We start from the raw sequence: 20,864 nt of genomic DNA on the forward strand, positions 1-20,864 counted from the left end.
GCCAGAACCCCAAAGAGAGGCATGAATAAAATATCCAGAATAAAGTCCCTGTAACCTGAAGAAAGCACCACTCCAAAGATTAGCAGCTGAGAGTCTGAAGGTAGTTCCAAACGGTGCAAGGGAGAATAAGCACTAAAATCTGTTTCTAAAGACTTTTCTTTTTGTTCTCACTTGCAATGAACTGATTAAGGAAAATAGGGAAAATATCAAAACATGATATTAAGTGCAGCTGCTATGTGCCTGCAGCTGTGTGCTGAATTAGTAAAATGGGAATTTCCATGATGAAACATAGCTCATTTTTTCTTCACTGAGTAGAACATACTGTAGTTAAATACCTGCATTTACTCATTGGACCATGATGATTCTTAAAATATTATTTTAGGCATTGTTTTACCATTTCAAAATAAGTTAGTTGTTGTAAAAACAGTAATTCAATATTTGAAAACAGCAAAGACTTTCCTTGTATGGATTAACTACAAGACAGGAAGTTCCTACAAGGACTGAAAAGCTAAAATTTCATCCCTCAGGTTATGCAATTCACTAGAAAGTATGCAAAGGTTATTGCTAGGATAGGGAGGTGGACCTTTGTTGCCTGGGGAGAAAAAAAGCCCCAAACTACAGTTAAAGGAACGCTTGAGTTTAGAAAGGAAACTACACCTAGCAAAAACTGTCTCCTTTTGTCATCTTCTGATTTCTTATTTGCTCTCTGTGATCTATTTTCCATGACATGTCCTCCTAGGCAGAGACCACTTTCTTTCTATCAGCTCACTGATAACATCCAAATTATGTTTTTTCAGATCTTTGCACTGAAAGCAGCCTCATTTTGAAATTAAACCTGGAAAAATACATAGCGTTTTACCTCACAAATTCCAGCCTCATTAGCACTGGAAAGATATTCAATCTGCCTTGCAGGTTTTCGTCTTATCAGAACTTATTACATGATCAAGTATTTAGCTTATGTTATATATAGTACTATGTCTTTCAAAGATCATAGCTGAAAGTAAAAGATAAATGGCAGACAGGGCAGAGAGCTTTAATATTGTCTAGTTCTGGTAATATAAGATGTTGAATAAACTTCTTGTAAAGTAATCTTAATTATTTTTGGGAATGCTCTGCCTCCCTATAAGCATTATCTTTGGAGAATTTCATTATCAGCAGCAATACATCTAGAGCATTAGCATAAATTAGCTAAAACAATAGATTACAATTTACATTTGTAACAAGAATGAATCTTGGAAGGAAAGGAAAGCTGTTGCAGTAACTAAGTGAAAGGCAAAGTTTGCAGCAAGCCCTGGCTGTACTGCCCCGGAACAGAAGAATCTTCTTCTTGCTGGAGAAGTTCTGTAAAGCTGGGTAGAGAGACAACTGTGAGTGCTCAGTTGTGATACAATTGTGCAAACCAAAGTACTCAGCATTCCGACCATTTTCCTCCCTGGAATCTGCAGGAGTGGTGACCCTCACCTGTGTGATCAATAAATATGTTCTGTCTATCAGCTTCTCTTACACCATCTCCCCAGCAGATGGACGAGATTAATCTAAGCTGACTTCTAATGTCTCCAGTACAAATATTCCTTTTTGTATCCATGCAGAGTTTCCTGTTGCAGCAAGCTCAGCTGGCAGCACATTGGGCTCTCTGTAGCATGTGCTTCTGCATTAATATGGCCTAAGTAAGTGAAAACTAAAGGCAATGAGAACACCATCAATGGGACCAGCATGGAGCAAAAAGAAACTCAAACCATGTAGCACGGTTCTAGAAGGAGAAGTTGTAACCACACAGCCCCATAAGGAGAAACACAAGCCACTGTCAATTATCTTCAGGATCTGAGTTCGTCAGTCTAAAACACAAATACTGTGCTACAGACAAATATCCTTTAATAGAGGTGAGTGACAAAGCATTAACAGACAATATATCTACACTTCCACCAGTCAGGTTTAAGTAGAAGCTTTTGATGTGGCTTTTGATTACTTTCTTGGAGTGGTTTCAGACAGGATCTCCTAGAATCTGCCTTCCTACCACTTTCTTGATGCAGTTTTACAGTATTAGAATCATATATCCAGTTCCAATGAGATACTAGCAAGCTTAAATAAAGCTATTAGACATGCAAACAGAAGTAATCCTTGATTCATTTAGCTTTACTCGTGCCTCATCCTGAGCTTATTAGAAATTCACTATTTTTCTATAGGTCTCCCCTATTATTCTCAGATGCATAATGAATGCAATCTTCAGTTCATAAACAAAGAAATTATGTCTGTATTCTAAGGCTGGAATACATTTGTCCTTTCCTGGAAAACATGTGGTTGGATATCACATGAGCAAAATTTCCTACACATGAATCCATGCTTGTGTAGACACTCCAACTGCTCAGGAAATTATGATTCTCATTAAGGCAAATATAACTATCAAAACAAAGAAATACATTATTTGATTATTATTTTGAACATAAGCATTTTAAATACATATAATGAATTCCAATAATTATTATCAGTATCCTACTGCATTCAAGCTTGAAAATTGGACATTCGGGTGAAATGAAACTTTTCCCAAATGCCAGTTCTGAAGATACAATGAAACAGCAGAGCAGTTCTCTTCTCCAGGATTTTTATAGGCGTTGTGCACCACCTGCTGACTCACACGCTAATTACCAGCCCCTGAAGTCTGTTTGTCTAGGGCTTTTATTCCCGAATTCACTGTCATTCACAGAATCACAAAATATTCTGAGCTGGGAGAGATCTGCAAGGATTCTAGTCCAACTCTTAAGTAAATGGCCCATAGAGGTATCAAACCCACAACCGTAGTGTTATTGGCACCATGCTCTAAGCAACTGAGCTAATCTCAGGGTTGCTGCTGTCAAAATCTTCTGTGCCAATACTATCCTATAGGCCATTCCTTCAAGACATCAGCATCAGAACTCACCCTAAATATGCACCAACATATGAGAAGAACACTCATCCAAACAGGAAAGCTCTTGGCAGCAAACTGCAGGCTCACTCAGGGAACAAAAAGATAATAATAATAATGACAACAATAATAATATTATAATAACAATAATAACATGAACTCTCTTAGTTGTCAGGTTCTGTCAATCTGAAATTATCTTCTGTATGTAGTAGTGTAAAGGACAGATTTTTTTCTTCATGAAATCCTTAGTCCATAACGATTGTAAGTTTTTCTGGGCAATTTTATCCAAAGGGATTTGCCACTTCTTTTTGGTTAAGGTATTTAGCATCTCAAGGTATAAGTCTCTGCTCCAAATATATCCCAGTATATTCTCTACAACAATGTGACAAGAGGAGTCACTCAAACACAGCCTGACTTAATTTAGGAAAAATGTTTTTCATTACTGTTTCTAGTTAATAATGAGCTACCTTCTAATTTATTTTCATCTTTCAGCATTTAACAGGAAATAAGACTAACTAATTCCTCAGTTTGAAAGAACATCCATTGCTATTGTGGCTGTCTGTACCTGCCTCTATATCACATCTGCTTTACCAGAGTCATCTAAAATCTCAATTCCTACAGAAGCTGCCCATAGCCAAAATTATTGGTTCCCCGGATTCTGTGATGAGATCCAAAGGACTTCTGCTTATTCTTCTCAGGAACAGCAAAGAGAGCAAACCACACCCACGAAGAGCCTCACAGTAGACAAAGAGTAGAATTACATTTTTACTTCATTTCTCTCATCTACTTTAATTCTCATATAGATACAAGAGATAGGTACAATAGATACAGACAGATACAATATGTCTTTTTAATTTTTCAGTTCCATATGTGATTCTGGAGTACAGTTTCAAATACTTTATTTCATAGAGTTTCTGTAACTTTTTAAACTATTCTTTTAGTTAGAAGTCTCCAATTTTCTGGAGAGATTAAGAGTTAAGGTTAAGAATTAACCATGTGCAAGATGAGCTGGTGGTTTATGCCAACAGATGACAGTGTCCTTGTCTGGCTCCAGGTGAGAGGAACCATCATTTCATCTCCCTCCTCCAGTGCTGGGATGCCCTCAGCTGCTTTGGGAGTATGAGAACTTCGACTCTCCTGGAGATTCAGGAACTATATTCCTACCCCCATACCCCCATACCTCCCTCCTGCAAGTTAGCCATTAAATATTTATTTTGACAAGCGCATCTAAGAGTAAGAATGCTGCTTCTAACACCTTGCTCATGTTTAAGGCAGTGTTTCTCTGGCCCTATATACAATATTACCTTATAGATCTCTTTGTTGTAATAAGACTTGGGTATCCATTTCAGGTGTGATACCCTGCTAATAAAATTATAGGCCAAGGATTGACCTGTGGATTATCCGAGTTCCTCTCACACCTTCTTTCTTGGTCCGTAGCAATGTTCCTACACTCTACTGCTCTGCTGCAGAAGCTTAGCCTAAAAATCCATTCTCTCTATTAACTCTACATAAATACTGTGGAAATCTCATACACAACAGCTCAGTAGCTGTTTTATGTGGGCTTTGTCTGGACAACTCATTTACCTGTTTTCCACTCACATGAAAATACACTGCCAGACACACTATGGAGACTACTTGCATTGATTTCTACTGACTCCTTCATCTGTTTTCTTTGTATGGTTACAAAGTTTAATAGATTTTTTGGTTAAACTCACAGCCTTTTAGAACTTGAAACTCTGAAATTTAGGACAGCATGCCTTCTAAAAAATTATAAATTTTAAATTCGTTATCTGATATGATCTGGATCTAGAATGTTGAAAATCAACTGGGATTTTTATTCCATTTCCAAATTGCTTTGCATGTACCATGAAGACAGGTCTGTGGAAAGACAGCTCTGTGAGAGAAGGGCAGGCTCATAAAATAGAATCATTGAATTTTAAAGGGTGAGGGTGAAGGCTATCTAGTCTTGACCACCCCTGGCAGGGCTCCTCCCACTACACCAGATTGCTCAAGGCCTTGTCCAACATGGCTTTGAACATGGCCAGAGTTGGGATATCCACAATCTTCCTGAGCAGCGTGTTTCAGCATCTAACTACCCTCACAGTAAAAAATTTCCTCCTAATATCTAACCTAAATTCTCCCTCTTTCAATTTATGCTTATTTCTCCTTGTTCTATCACTACAGCTCTTGAAAAAGAGTCCACAAGAAAGCTGCTGCAGGATAATGGGCTCCAGTGGTTTCACCACATATGGATTTGTTCTGGTTTTGGGCTTTAGAGAAATCTGTACACTGTTAGTTAAACCTTTCCATTCAACTATTTTTAAAGCATAAGAAAAAACAACACAGCAAAGAATTAGATCTACCTGCCAGTCATCTGATCAATTATTAAAGTGTATATGCATAGGAGAGTAAAAGCTAGAAGCAAAAAACAATAGCTCTCCTGCAAATTCTAGCTCCCCAGTTACACAAAATTCCTGGAAATGGCACAACCGTTCTGTTACCTACTAATTCCTAAAAGACTAATCTTTGCTAAACCTGAGATGCACAGTAGTCTGTGTTGATATTTTGTATATATATGTTTATATTTCAACATCATAAAATAATACAGATCCTTTAGAGCTCACAAGCAACACAACAGAGCACCATACAGACAAGCAAATATGACAGAATAGGGAACGTTGCAATATTCAGCTAAAATGAAACCATTTATATGCAGTTTCATTTTTAAGTAATGATACCTGGAAATATTTTAATCTGTTAATCCATTGCCGATACTTCAGCAAACTAGGTTTTCAGTGAACCTGAGGCTAAACAGAGAATTCAAAATTTCTAAAATTTCATAGAACGGCTAGGTTTGGAAGGGACCTTAGGGTCATTTGGTTCCAACCCCCTGCCATGGCAGAGGAAAAGGAAGAACACGTCCCTGGGTGGGCTCGAACCACCAACCTTTCGGTTAACAGCCGAACGCGCTTACCGATTGCGCCACAGAGACTCCCTTGGCATTGGAATCTTCATAAGAAAAAATAATTTTCCAACCCAAAATAAATTTATGTTTCTAAAAACATTGATTTCAACTAGCAGGGATATAGTGCAGAGATGCTAAAAGAGAACACGGTCATCACATGGCAACTGTATTGCTGGCAGCCAGAAGGAATGTGTGCTGCACAATATCAGAATCCTGCACAAACACAGCAAAGCTTGCACTGTCCCTGTGTAGGCTCCCAAAGGCTGCCCTGTAAATATAAAAAATTCTGAATTTTAAGAAGGCACAACAGGGAGCACAAAGAAGAATCAGAAAAAGAACAATATGAAACAAAGTGTTCGTGAAAAAAGAGTAACTCAATTTGACAAGGAACTAACAGTGAGTGCCATTTTTTCTCAAACAGGAGTCAAGAAAAGAGGGGGGGAAATAGAAAAGACTTACACCTGCATACCAAAAAACTCATCTAAATCAAAAATTCTTAACCCACTACTTTGATGGATACAAAGCTTTGAGGATAAAAATGCAAGCAGTTGAAAGAAAAATTGTATTAGTGAGCTGAGCTGGGTCCCAGTCCCTTTCTCAGGACTGTGTCGCTGCACAGCAATATCACACCCCATGATGCAGAAAGGTGCAGCCCCTTGACTATCCTTTATGAAAGGGGACAGATTATTTAAATACTTGCAATCTGCCCATTTCCCTTCTCTGTCTTCATCTGGTCTATCTTTGTTGCAGACCCACAGAAGTCTGAAATGAAAATACTATTAAGGCCCATGATATAGAACAGCAGATGTATTTGTCTTAGTGATAAAGCTAAATATGGCTTTTGAACATGTGATTTCATAATTACTTAATATCAGTCTGATTTTAGTACAAACTATTGAGAAACTGTTTTTATGACTGTTACAAAATTAGAAATCTGTAAAAGCAGTAATTTCTGATAGAATTTCCAAGATCTTACAGGTTTGAGGGTATATTTGTTTCAGCATTTGGCTACAAATTTAGTACTCATGCTACACTGCTTGATTGAACAAGTCCACTGAGGAAAAGTCTTCTTACACTTCGTACTCCCTCTTCATTAATGCAATCAAATATTTGCAATAGGTGGTTACCATGCATACACATGCCACATGGAAACTTGATTCTTAGAGGAAAATTGATTATCATTATAAGGCTGAAAACACAGCAATTAAAATGTCTGATGCCACCATTTGGGAGGTACTCAAAAGCTGCCCGGGCAAAAGCTGTACTTGAAAATACTACACCGCCCAGGAATCCTTTGGAAATATAGCTTTATTTCTGGAATTAAAATTTGAACAGAGCAATCTGGCAGTGCTGCAACATTTAAATTAAGAAGTGATATGGTTTGGGGTATGGCAGGACCTACCAATTAATTAGTCAACACTAAACCTGTAAGTTAATGTAGGGAATATTCTACTTATTATATTAAACAAACCCAGTGTGTTCCTTATGAACATATGATCATTTTCCTTAGGAAATTTCAAGATTAGAGGTAAGTGATAATTTTTTTCCTAGCTCTGGGGCTTATATTCCTTGCTATAAATACTTGTGAAAAATTATTTACACTCTTATAAACCTACACAAACTCAAAGGGGAAAATATCACATGAGAATGCTCTACTATTCCTCTGACTGAGAATATTAAATATCAGCTCTCTGTGACATCTGACTTTATACTACAGTAGCCACTTTATCTTACATACTCCCAGTCTTTGTGATTACATTGTGCCTTTGCCTGAGGACAGTAGCTCCAACTTGAGATGCTACACATGCCTGTAATGCTGAAAACAGGAGGACGGACCTCTCCTGTGAACTCAGTTTATCAGCAAACTCATATGTGCATGCCAGGTTTGACCCATGGCACAAAATTCTCCTTCCATTTATGCTGAGCTTGCCAAGCAAAGTCAAGAAGCATTCAAAGAAGAATTACCTCATCTGAATTATACCTGTATAAATGACATCTGTCCAATATAAATTTATTTTTGAAATTGAACAGAAAGCCACCATTCTTCATGGTAAGTTATTCACCTTATTCTAACTTACAAGTAAATTAGCACTTTACTTGCTCTCTCAGTTCTACAGAGGGAGGGTGATTAGTTTAAAATAGATTGGTTCTCTATGAGTGAGTGGAATTAGGTGGGATGAACTCTTTCATTCCTGACTGTTATTAGATTGACTCATAGAGGAAATAGAGCAGCCAAAAACCACAGTAATGACAGCATCAGTCATTAGTGACCATATAAAACCTCTTATGAAAGTAATTAATCCAGTTAACCCAAGGCTATACTGTAGAAAAAACAAATGTGAAATTCTTCCAGAGGCATTTTACCTTTAATATTCATAGACATTATCCCACATGCACAGCAGTGTCACATCTCCTCTGCCTCTCAAAGGAAACACTTTTCTCTGGGTCTTCTCCCTGTGGCTGCTCTAAGTGTTCCCTTTCCACTGACGGCCCTTGATGCTTTCAGCAGAACAAGCAGAAAGCCAACAGGAAGCTGTAGCATTTGCAAAACAAAAGCTGAGGTTTGACTGATCAGAAGAGCTAGCAGACCTTTGGTTTACTTCCAGCACACTAAGTTGATCAGCAGACATAAAGAAGGTACATGATTTACAAAGCTGCTTCTGGCTAATAATAGTTCATGTCTGGAGTTGGCTTTATAGGGTACTTAGCAATCCCTAATTAGCTTTTTCTATCAGGCCTTTTATACATAGTGGTTTTGGTGTGAATTGCTTAGGTATATGTCACGATGCCAAATTCAATTAGCTTGTGAAAAACAAGAAGGAACCTGTTAGAAGTGAGACCACATGCATGCAAACCACTTCCTAACTCACAGCACTTCAGCCAAAAGCTTCTGACTGAATGAAGGGGATATCAATTATCAAACACCTAAGCATGTCTCCAAAGAAGCAAGGAAGCAAAAGCAGATGTCTTGCTCACATCCATATAAATATTTAATATACACAGGGGGATTATCTTAATTAAGATAGTCAACATGCAACAGTATCAGCATGTATTTGTACAGTCCTAAAATAGCACAGTTGAAATCCACACGTGGAGTTTTCAGGCATTACTGTAGATCAGTGTTAAATCTTAATGGCAAGTAAGGAATGCCCAGGGACTTGCAGCAGCAGGCAGCAGTTCTGAAAGAGCCCTCCAAAGGCTGCAGGACAGAATTACTATTTCTAAGGGCTATAATTTTCTGAGATATTTATAAACAGAAGTATAGTTGTTTTGATAGCATTTTAGTTCTTGCTGGTCTCTTAGAGAAAGAAGATGATTTAGTTAAAGATTCCTGAAATTCGCCAAAGAGAATCTTGTTGTGGAGACTTGAATTCGTTTTTTTTTTATTTCGAGAATAAAATAATAAATTATTGCTTAAGCATTGTAACCACCCTAACTAAGAAGCTGAATCAACACCCCAGGAGCTCTGGCAGAACCCTATGCTTTCTGCACCTACACTGCTTAAAGAAAGTAACACCAGTAAATTGGGTAAGTTTTGAGGAGTTGCACTCGTGGTCATAAATGCACTTTGCAGACCTTCCACATAGCCCTCAAACTTAACATAATTACATTGCAGGATGAGACAGGCTGAAGTAAATATGCTTTGGTTGGATAAAAAGTCTCGTGAAACACTTGTTCATGAACAAATGTTATATAAACAGTGAAGAAGAGTATCTGTGGTCGTCAATGACTGCAGGAAAGATATAGTTCATAAGACTTTAAAGAATCATTAATGAGCAACAATGCAAAAAGCTACAAAATATTCCAGCTAGAGAATATGTTTAAAAGTGTTTAAGTTGCTTTAAAAAGTGTAAAGTGACTATGAAATGAAGACAAAAAACTAAAGCATTAACAGGAATATTTTAACAAACAATAAGGTTTGTTCATAGTAAGAAGGCTTTGAAAATTCTTGGCTTTTTTAATGAGGCAGGTGAAAAAAATATTGTATCGAGAACTTTTCATTTATGGAGTAAAAGAATGCCTACTACAACTAGAACTGAGAGGTTGACTTGTTTGGATTTTTGTTGTTGTCATTGTTTTAGTTTGGTTTGTTGGTGTTTTTCTGGAAAAACACAGCCAAGTACCTATTAGTCTGTATACTTGGTACCATTTTTCTCTCTCTTTCCCTGAGAGAATAAACCTGAACACTTTAAAATAGTGAAGTGCTTTTATTGTTTTAAAAGAATACTGAAAAAGTGAATGAATCAACAGATAGACTTGAATAGAAAAGAAGTATAGCCTATATGTTGGCAGATATATATGTTGGTGCTGGTGACTGGTACATCAGTAGCAGGTGTCTTCACTGGGTGTTATCCAACCAAGCAGGTAGCTCACTTACTACAAAGACACTTTATCAGCTTATGTCAGTCCTAAAGAAAACTATATCTTAAAAAGCATTTCAACACCACACATATACTATCCACCCTAATATTTGCAAAAAGCCAATACCATAATATGTATTTATAACAGTTTTAAATTTGTTTATGCGGTATATGTATGGTTACTTTATTTTGTGGAAATGTCTCTCCCATGACAGCCTGCCCTGCTTCGGGGCCTGCCGGGTTTGGTGGCAGCTTCCCAGCCCCACCACTGATGAGGGATTGGATTCTGAGCCCAGATTTCCTGCCCAGCTCAGATAACTGCTTGTGGAGGAGCATAATTTCCCTTTTGTAAATCTTATCAAAGTTTGATTTCAGCAATCATTTAATGCATCCCTCAAATCCAGTTAAATATGTAGAGGTCAGCCTCTTCTCCCTGGCAAATAGCCATAGGATGAGAGGAAACAGTCTTAAGATGCACCACAGTAGATTTAGGTTGAACAGTGGGAAGAATTTTTTCAGAAAAAAGAGGGCTGCCCGGGAGATGGTGGAGTCACCATCTCTGGAGGTGTTTAAGGAAAGACTGCATGTCTTTCCTTAAACTTAATGACATGGTCCAGTTGTCGTGGTGGTGTTCGGTCACAGGTTGGACTCGATGATCCCAGGGGTCTTTTCCAACCTAATTGATTCTGTGATTCTGTGAGTGTGTCAGCTTGCTTGTACAGTTACCCGGGTTCAGAGGGAGTGAGCGTCTTCCCAGCCTGGAATGACCATTTCCTTGTCAACAGAAGAGTGACAAGTGTTAAAAGCCTCATTATTTGGAAGGAAGCCCTCACTGTCCCGTGCCCGTCACGGACCGTACGCGGCACAGACCCTCGCCCAGCTCCTCGTTCACGGAGCACAGTCCCCAGGCGGTTTCCGCCTCGCCGCCGCCCGCTCAGCTGCGGGGCTCCGTGGGATCCCGCTGAATCCACCGGGAGCCACCGCAGCCCCACGGCGCCGCGGGGCGGGGAGGCGAACGCTGGGGCCGCCCGCTGGCGGCTGAGGGGAAGCGGCGGCACCACGAGAGGGGCGCCGGCTCCGCCCCGCGGGCCGCGGGGTGTGAGGCTGCTCTCGACCGCGGCGGCGGGGACGGCGGCAGCGGCGGGGTCCGCGTTGGCCGCCGGCGGGGACCCAGTGCTGCCCCGCCGCGCCCGCCCGCCCCATCGCACGCTGTTGTCATGGAGGAGCCAAGATGGCGGCGCTGGCCTACACCGGGGGCAAGCGGGAGATCAACTACTACTTCAGCGTGAGGAGCGCCAAGGCGCTGGCGCTGGGCGCCGTCCTGCTCCTCACCGCCTGCCACGCCGCCTCCCGCCGCTACCGAGGTGAGGGGGCGGCCGCCGGCGCTCCGCGGGGGGCCGCGGCTGCCGGGCAGGGGAGGCGGAGCCCCGGTGCACCCCGGCGGAGCTCGGGAACCGCGGCCGCGCAGGGAGGGCGGCGGGTCCCTCCGCCCGGGGCAGCCGCGGCGGGCCGGGTCGCTGGCTGCCGAGGGATGCGACCCTGGGGCACAGCGGCAGCGGGGACCCGACCCGCGGGGCCCTGCGGGCCCGGCCTGGGGGTCGCCGCAGGCCCCGGCGGTCGGGCGAGGCCCCGCGGAGTGAGGGGAGCGAGCGAGGCTGGCGGGGCTGCGGCGTTTGCGCTGAGAGCGCTCCGCAGCTCCGGGGGCCCGGCCTGTGGCAGGTGAAGCTGCGGTGGGAGAGAATGACTTCTTCCCTGTCACTTTTTTCCGTACGGCATGATTAATGGCTAATTACCTGACAATTAGTGGTTAAAGTCTTAATTGGTACGAGATTTGGTATATATTGTTTCACTCTTTGAACCACCGCCTCAAACATAACGAAACCAAGCCGCTTTGGTGGATGAAGCGACGTAAAGAGCTGCTTGGTTTCACGTGTTGTTGGCGGCTGTGGACAAGCTGTGGGGACGGAGCGAGCTTGGCTGTGGCTGTGGCCGTGGCCGGCTGCGCACGGGCACACCTCGGTTACGGGGCGCTGCGAGCTCTGCTCGCTCCTCCTCGCTACGGCTGTTCTGGCCCTGGAGCAGAGAATCTTGGCGTGATCCGTAAATGCAAATGGAGCTGCTGAAGGAAATATTTACTTGTTTCTGTGTCACGCTAAAAGATGTGGTATGTTTTTGTGGGTAAATGAAAACGTTGATCTGTGGGGAGATGACCGCGGCTCTGTTGTAGCGCAGCTGGTTTCGTGTTCTAACACTTGGCTGCCAGCATTCATGGGAGACGAGGCTGAGGCAGCTCATTGTGGAAATGGGAAAAGGGGTAGGGATCTTTATGTTTGCAGTTCCCTAGATTCACCCTCTAGCTGGCATGTCAGTAAGTCTGATAAACGGACTAGTATTAAATTGGAAGACTTGTAAGCATTTACTGAATTCTAGCATAGCTCAAGCATGAGGTAATTGAACTTGCCTGTTGTGCAGTGTTCCTTAAGGCAGAAGAGTCACAAAACTAGACAGGAGGAGGGTGGCAAATTTTTAAAGAGAGATTGCAAGACTGAGAAAATGGGGACTGACATATAAAGCAGGTTACAAGGAAAATAAAATATGCATAATTTCAGTGTATTCTGGGAGAATTAATGAGGGGGGGGTGAGTCTTAGATTACAAAATGGTGAGAATCTGCTGGCCTTTATGTAAATTGATATAGTGAGTATGAATTATTACAAACCTTTCAAGTTTTCTCACCTCAGGCTTTTAGTTTCTTGAAGCAATTAAAGGGCAAGGGAAAGGTTTTCCCATAAGTATTAAAAGGTAGGAGGTTTAAAAGGTATGGAGTCATAGTGAAAATAGACTTACTAATTTGGGCTTCTGTGAACATAAAATGTTCAAAAGAGAAGTTTAGAAAAGGAAGGTGTAAAAATTTTTAGGATAGATAAAAGCAGAGGTGCTTTTATATAAGAGATCATTCTGCAAACCTGCAGCAGTATCAAACAGTTGAAATTCAGGAAATGCTGCAATACTTTTGACAAGTAATGAAAAAACCAGAAGTTTTGACTGATAGTACACAGCTGAAGCTCACTGGCACCTCACTTATTCTCAGTGGTGTTGGTCACCCACTCCTAGTAGTGGTATAATGGATCTTGGAAAGTGTGTTCAAAAGGGCAACACAAATGGCAGAAGAATAAAACAGTTTCTCTATGAGAAATAATGAACTAGAATAAACTTCTGTGGCCTGGACAGAAACCTAGTAACTTCTAAAGGATCTCAAATGTTAGGAATTATTGAATAGGTAAATTGATTGCTACTGTGCCATAACACATAAAGTACCAACTAAAAAATGAAATTAGGTAGTACATTTTCAATGATCACAAGAAAGCACTGTGTTTTATGCATAAGATATTTTACACCGAGATTTTTATATCAGAAAGGGTTATATATATCCCAAAGAAGGTTATCCTGTTTTCCAGGGCATGTATGAGGTAGGGCTGCAAATAGGTTTGAAGTTGCCCGGCCATGTCACATAAAGGATTGCAGTGTTTGTTGTGCTTTTATACTTTCCCTTTTGTCTCTTTGTCACTACATGTAAAGGTTTTAGCTAATTTTGGCCACAGCCATGCCAGTACATATTATAGGTATGGGCAGCCCAGTGTACTTCCCAGTCAAACATGCCTGTATAAAATTTACTTGTATGAAAAAAATGCTCAACTGGGGTTCTGGAAGGTCAGATTTATGTTTAGGAAGACTGTTGTATTTAGGGGTCACCTACATATTTTTGCAAAAGAATGTGAATAAAGAGAAAGTACAGACTGTCTTTAATTTGTGAAGAGTTTAGTGAGTTGAATGTTTACATACTATCCAGTGAAGTTAGTGTTTTGTGTTCTTCAGATGTTGTATTTCAAAGGTATAATCCTAAACCTTTTTGGAAATAAGAATTTATTTAAATTTTGCATTCTTAAAATCAACAGTAGTAGACTGTTTAAAACTATATTTTTTACTTTGAATAATAGAGAATAATTGAATTGCCGGCTCTTTGAGAGTATGCATTTTAGAGAAAGCTTTGTGAAACTTAGTCTGCTCTGGTGCTGAATGAGGACTTTGAGATTTCACTATTTCAATGGAATAACCATGATTTTGAGGAATGATAAATTAGAATAATGAGCATAATAAAATTCAGAAAAACTATACACTTTGTATAACTATAACAGTGTGTATCTAAGCAAGCATAAAAGTTAATGTGTTGGAAGGATAATTTACATAAAGAAAGTTTAAAAAGAATGGTCTATGTTTTGTGTGTACAGTGGCACTCGCAATTCTTAGGTTTTGGATTGGATTTTTTGTTGTTTTTTTGCCTTTTTCTTTTAAGATCTTATTGATGGTTAAGAAGAAGTTATGGTGTATTTAAATAAGCATAGTTCTTTGGCTGCTATTTCATCTACTAAAGCCAGAGCTGAGCTTTTCTGGAGGCACTGTCTGGTCTTTAACCTCTACTTTACTTTCTTGGCTGCTGTTTCACTTTTGTTTTATTCCCTTGCCTCATCTTCTCCCCTTATTTTCTACTGTTATGTTTAAAGGAAGATATCAAATGTCAGTAATGGCCTGAATGAGTTTCGGGAACTTTGTAATATTGCTCAGGGCAATAGTAAGATAATCAGTACCTAGCTGGGAAAGAAGGCATTGGACATGAAATATTGTCTCTATGTTTAAAATTTATTCAGTGTGTGATGTTTGGAATGTTACTTCAGTGAACATATTGTAGGATGAGGGATTCATCTATTTATGGGCAATTATTGTGGTGGGAGTGCCGTGGAGTAGAGAGGTACCGAGCTTGAGTCATGACCTCAATTTAAGAACATCCTCCAGTCTTGAAAATTTGATTGAGAAAGAAGTGATAGCGGTCCACAAATCATGACAGACGTAAGTCCAAACTACCTTGTCCCATGGAAGAACGAGAGATTTTCTACTAGATTTACCCAAGTAAATCTAGTAGAAACCGTATTTCAAATAAAGGCAGATGATTCTTCAAGCATCAGCTTTGGATATAGAAAACTCTAGAAGGTTTCTGTGGGTGCTAAGAACTTGAAGACTGCATGTCCATTTCATTACGTCCTTGAAATGAACATAGTTGGGAGAATATTAGGCAAGAACATAATGTTTATTTGTCCTCTTATTCATCTCTGAGCATCTGCATTTGGCCCCTGTTGAATGCAGAATACCAGGCTAGACTGGCCATTGGTCTGATCATGAATAACTGTCCTGATTTTCTTACACATCTTTCTCGGCAAGTTAGTGGATTTCAGAAGGAGTCTGATATTCTTTTACAAAGTTCACTCTTACATCACTTTGATACATCTCCTAGTTGTCCTCATCTGCAAAGTGGAGGACTTCTTATCAGTATTAGCTCTAAGCCACCTCATTTTCTAGCTCATGTTGCTTTTGATTAGTTTTTTATTATTCCTGACAGTTTCATTTTTTTATGCAGCTTACCTGAAATGATAGTTTACATGAGTTTGCAACTTCGAGAATCAGGGAAATTGTGTTGCCTGAAAACCAAAGAATGACTTTAACTTAATGGAGTGAAGGTTTCACAGAAAGTGTTAGGTATGGGCAGTGGTACATTGTTTCTGCACAAGCTAGAACAAGTCCCTACCATTTCATTCACAACCATTTCCCTGTTTGTCAGTGCTCGGAAATGCCAAGTATGACAAAAATGTTGGAGGGCAACTTCTTTTGCAGTGAATGGTGTTCAGTTATAAAGCAGCAGAATCTGACATGGAGTTGGGAAGATAACAGTCACTGATTTCATAACTGAGATGTTTGAAATTTAACATGACCTGAAACTTCAGCACCTGTAAAGTGATTAATCTTAATTAGCATAAAACTTATTGACTGGAAAAGATAAGTGAGGTTCAGAATGATCAGCAAATCGATGTGTAAATGTTTGGGTTTGATTGGGGTTTTTTTTGTATTAACCCATATCACCTGTTCTAAGGTGACCACATGACTGTGTGTCATAAACGGAGATACAGCAGACTGGCTTGCAAACCTTGTGATGAATTTTGTGTTCTATACAAGATGCTGTGCATGGTGATTCTGTGTAGAAGATTATTTTATTCAACAGTTGTATTCTTTAATTTATATTAGTGTATTCTGGATAGTAGATAACAGAGTGGGTTGGTGTCTCTTAAAGGAAATGCCATTCTAAGTCACAACATCTTTCTGGCAGCAGAAGTGAGATCACTAACATTGGATAGGGGTGGAATTTTCAGAACAGTATTGTATAATAAATGAGAAGGCAACTTGCAGAAACTTGTACAAGATGTATTTACAGTCAGTTAAATCTGTTTATTGCTGTTGATTATTTCAATTTCTGGTTTTCAGATGTTGTCAAATTATTTTTTATAATAGCAACAGGGCTCTGTTTTACATTTCATGTATCTGAATTCTAATCTTAATACAACATTTCAAAGGTGGTGATACATGTGAGTACCTTCTGTCCAGTGGGAGATTTCTTGGAGAGAAAGTATGGCAACCTCACAGTTGTATGATGCATAAGTATAAAAATAGGTAAGGAAACTCATGTATTTTGTTCATTTCGAAAGAATAGTCATTGTTGTTCAACTGCAGCTATAGTAATTGCAGTGTCAGCTATTGTTCACTTTTTATCTGATTCTCTAGGCTTTCAAAAATATACAGCATTTATCAGAAAGAAGTCTTTTCCAAGTACTTTATCTGTGTGTCTACAGTGTTTACCATAGTTGTATTTCTGTATAAAAATACAAATAGATGTTGGTGATGGAGATACTGGCACAAGTTATGGAGAGCCACATGAGGCTGCATATGTCATTCTCAGATTGCTGACCTTACGTGTCAAATTGCAAGTAAAAATATCCCAAATAAAATTACCAATCACTTTTTTCATTTCACTTCAATAGTAAGAGAACTCTTTTTTTTTTTTTTTTTTTTTTTTTTTTTAGAGCTATGCTGTATATTACTATTTTGAAACCACTGTATTTGTAGCACACATAATAGGAAAAACTACTTAGTTGTTTGCCTAATCCCATTAGCAGTAGAGTTCATTTTCAGTTCTCTGCAAATTGCAATAAACTCTTTATTAATTCAGCATGTTTAAAAAAATTATCATGTCTTAGAGCAGGATATTATGTTTAGAATTATCTATATAGCTCTGTAGATTTTCAGAATACTTCTTTCTAAGATACATATTTTCTGTAACATTACTGTTGCTGTTTTGTTTTACAGTGAAGCAAAAAATTGCCTCATAGACAAGCATGTTGTGTTTATAGGAGATTCTAGAATTCGACAGCTGTTCTATTCATTCATAAAACTGATAAATCCTCAAGTCAAAGAAGAGGGAATTAAGGTGAGAGAGCTTGTTTTGGTGATTGATTTTTTTTTTTTCTTGGTTCCCAATTTGCCTCATAACTCTTCTCTAAGCTTCAAAAAAGCAAATTATACTTTTTTTTTCTGGCCTAGCCATATGAAAGGAGAGGCACAGAAAGGTCTTTTGAAGAAGAACAAGATTAGACCAAAATAATTGTTTGAGTACAGATGAGATAATTGTGAATCTGAGAAGAGAACTAGGAAGCTCAAGAGAAAGCTTGCAGCAGCCTGGGAATAAATTAATGAAGCTGACTTGTCCCATAGCAATTTACACTTCGTATTTGGTTTCTTGATGAGAAAATGATTGCTCCTTTGTGTGTTTTTAAATAGTAGTAATTCATGCCTTCTAATTTGTCATTTAAAGTGTCAGTTAAATTGCTGATCTAATCTGTTCGTAAAAATCCTTGGGGCAATGACAAATTTCCAGGTCTTACTTGAAGCTGAAACTAAAAACAGCTTCAGGTCTTACCTTCTTTTCAATCAGTGATGAAGAACTGTCTGAATTTTATAAGGTGAAGTATGTAAACTGCAGCCAGGTGGAAGGAGGCAGAAAGGATTTAGGTGTATTGTTTGGTGAATGGAATCGGAATGCTGATTCCTTTACTGTATGGTACTCCTTGGGCACATGTCTTCATAGATGTGTGTACGTGTGTGATGGAAAAGACATCTTCTACTTTCAACAGTATATCAGCTTTGTTTAGTATTTAGTAATTCTGTTACTTAGAAGTGCAGGCTGGCAGCATGTCCAGCATGCAGTCACTTCCACCTGTCAAAACAAGATGTTTGATTGCCCAAGAACTCTGGTTTTCCTAGTCAATGAGTTAGGTCACTCTGGCTGCCCAAAAGTAATGGTGAGATTATCAGATAGCGTGCTGTAATAGATTTTGAGTTGAGAGGTTTTTTTGTCAAGTGTTATTGCAATCAAGATCTCAGTTTGAAGAAGAGAAGTACATTTGTTCTTATGGACCAGGACCGAAATTAATACTGTATTTAATAATTTTAGAGGAGTATTGTATATGCATATCTGATTCCTTCCTTTCTGGGTTTCTTACAGTTTTCACTCAGAAAATTTAATAATGCATTCTAGATTGTTTTTGTGCCTGAGATTATTTTCTTTTTTAATTAAAACTATGTTGGTTGTTTTGTGTAAAGGAGATGGGCAGATGAAAAGAATGGCTAGAAAAAGGCAGTGTAAGAAAAGAAAGAGGAAAAGTCATAAGTTTTTCTTATGCTGGGAGACTAAATTTAGGAAAATATTTGATACCTTTGTAACTGAGTGAACAGAAAGCATTTCAGACTTTGTTGGCTAGATTGCTTCCAGGAAAAAAGCCCTGTTTATTTTAGTAGCTTGTTTTATCAATAAAGCAATATAAATATTTTTTGTGAGTACACTGACAAGTTTATACAAGAACAATCCTTTCCACTGAAGATAAATATTGGGTGAGAGTAAGTAAGCATAGGTATGTAAATATTTTGTTTTCATTCTGAAAGTTTTTCTTACTTTGTTTTTATTGTTTTGGGGGGTTTTTTTGACAGCATGGAAATATCCCATTTGAAGATAAATCTGCTTCAATTAAAGTGGTAAGTTTTTATCTAGTGTTAAATTGAAAACCATAATCATGTTATTATTTCATGTAGCGTAATTGAAAATGCTGTCAGAGCTGAAAAGTTAAAAGAAGCTTAAGACCATCAACATTCTTTATAAATATCTCAGAGATGTTTAACAGTGTATCTTAACATACTATATTTTAAGAGAATTTGGCATGGGGTACTTGTATTGTGGTTTAGTTTTGGGCATAAGTTCTGAAACTGTGTATAATTTTTGTCAGATCTTACAATTTGGCCTTTCCAAGCATACCTTTTTCCAGGAAGTTTACTCTTTTCATGCTGTAAAAATATGTATCTGAGTCTTCCTTGAATTGGTAACTGTAATTGACACTGAGTTTTCTATGCTATCCCAACAAGAGATGGAGAAATAACCACAATGTTGATTATAATGTGGACATTTAAAAGAAGAAAACAAAGTACTTGAGGCTAGTTTTTTCTGAAGGACTCTGTTCTCCTCTGCCCTGGCAATGGAAATGCTGTCCTCAATAGCTTTCTTTGCTTCCCATGACAGCTGTCAGCAGTGCTGGGATTGTGCTAGTCATGTATTTATTTATGCCCTGAAGAAAACTCATTCTCTATTCACCAAAACAAACCAAAGAAGCAGTGTGTTTGCTGAGTTGTCTGAATGTGGGTTTTCAGTATTTGTTTGTGTACATGGTTAAGATTTAGGGTACAGAATAACATTTTAGGGTGTAAGCCCATGGCAATTTAAGCATGTGCTGACCTACGCTGTTGGCTTTCACAGTGCCTGTGTTTGTGCTGTAACTAGCACTGGTAAGATGTAGAGTGGGTTTTTTCAGGAGTCAGTTCACCCAAAATTTAGTTTGTAGGATTCCTTTTCAATCAGGTCTGATGTAGCTCATCATGTGCTTATCTGAATGCTGCAAAAGATGAGACAGAAAACAAGGCAGGATGAAGGGACTATGATTTGCAGTGTGATTTTCATTGGGCAAGACTGACAGGATCACATCTTCAAAACTCCTTAACCACCAAGATTTGAGATGGCAGGTCTGGGCTTTTGGGAGATGTCTGGTAGTTAATATGTTCCCAGTCTGTTGCTTCCTTGTTTTGATGCAGTGTTGCTCTTTGACATTATTGGCATGGTAGCTGAATTTTCATATTCAGACTGGCTCTGACCCAATAATCCAAATGTGGAAAATACTTGGCCATCAAAAGAGAAAATGACTGGGAACAAGTGGAGAGTTTAATTTTGCCCTTTCTAGTCATCATAGTGACTCTTCTGTTCTTCAGCCACTGCAGAGGACTGCGTGACTGCTCACAGGTTCCACAGCCAAAGAATGAATTGACAGTACTCAAGTGAACTACCAAAATGTAGCAACCCAGGGGAGTGGAAGATAGAGATTTCCTCTCTACTGATAGTGTTTCAGCATTCTGTTACAAAGTTTCCTCACAATAGTTTCTGCGTGTGTAGTCCCTGCCATTTCCCTTCAGCTTGTATTTTTAGACTATTCAATAGTGCTGTCCTAAGGAGTAACTAAATGCTAGAAAGTCATGGCTTTCCCTGGGTGACGTAAAAGCACTAGTCTAGACTGTCCTTCTAGATGAAAGCTGAGCACTGCTCCTGGCATCTAAAAGAATGCTGGCAGGTAATGTGTTTCATAGCCATGACACTATTAGATTTAA

The 20,864-nt window shown here is 39.2% G+C and overlaps 1 protein-coding gene and 1 non-coding gene across 3 annotated transcripts in view; one reads left to right on the forward strand and one right to left on the reverse strand.

The window, feature by feature from the left end:
- Positions 1-5,817: 5,817 nt before the first annotated feature.
- TRNAN-GUU (transfer RNA asparagine (anticodon GUU)) lies at positions 5,818-5,891 on the reverse strand. Its single transcript has one exon. It is a non-coding gene; the product is annotated as a tRNA-Asn (tRNA).
- A 5,545-nt stretch (positions 5,892-11,436) lies between these two features.
- CASD1 (CAS1 domain sialic acid O acetyltransferase 1) overlaps positions 11,437-20,864 on the forward strand; it is a 28,529-nt gene continuing 19,101 nt past the window's right edge. The window contains exons 1-4 of one of the 2 annotated variants that reach the window (XM_088161745.1): positions 11,437-11,589; positions 16,682-16,778; positions 17,472-17,592; positions 19,149-19,193. In XM_088161745.1, coding sequence (XP_088017871.1) covers positions 11,457-11,589; positions 16,682-16,778; positions 17,472-17,592; positions 19,149-19,193 — 396 coding nt within the window. In that variant the 5' untranslated portion in view covers positions 11,437-11,456. Of the gene's footprint in view, positions 11,590-12,349; positions 12,390-16,681; positions 16,779-17,471; positions 17,593-19,148; positions 19,194-20,864 lie in introns of those variants that run through there. The other variant, XM_088161748.1, reaches the window with a different exon arrangement.

Source organism: Sturnus vulgaris, chromosome 1 (assembly GCF_052056855.1).
Source record: "Sturnus vulgaris isolate bStuVul1 chromosome 1, bStuVul1.hap1, whole genome shotgun sequence".
Taxonomy (NCBI): domain Eukaryota; kingdom Metazoa; phylum Chordata; class Aves; order Passeriformes; family Sturnidae; genus Sturnus; species Sturnus vulgaris.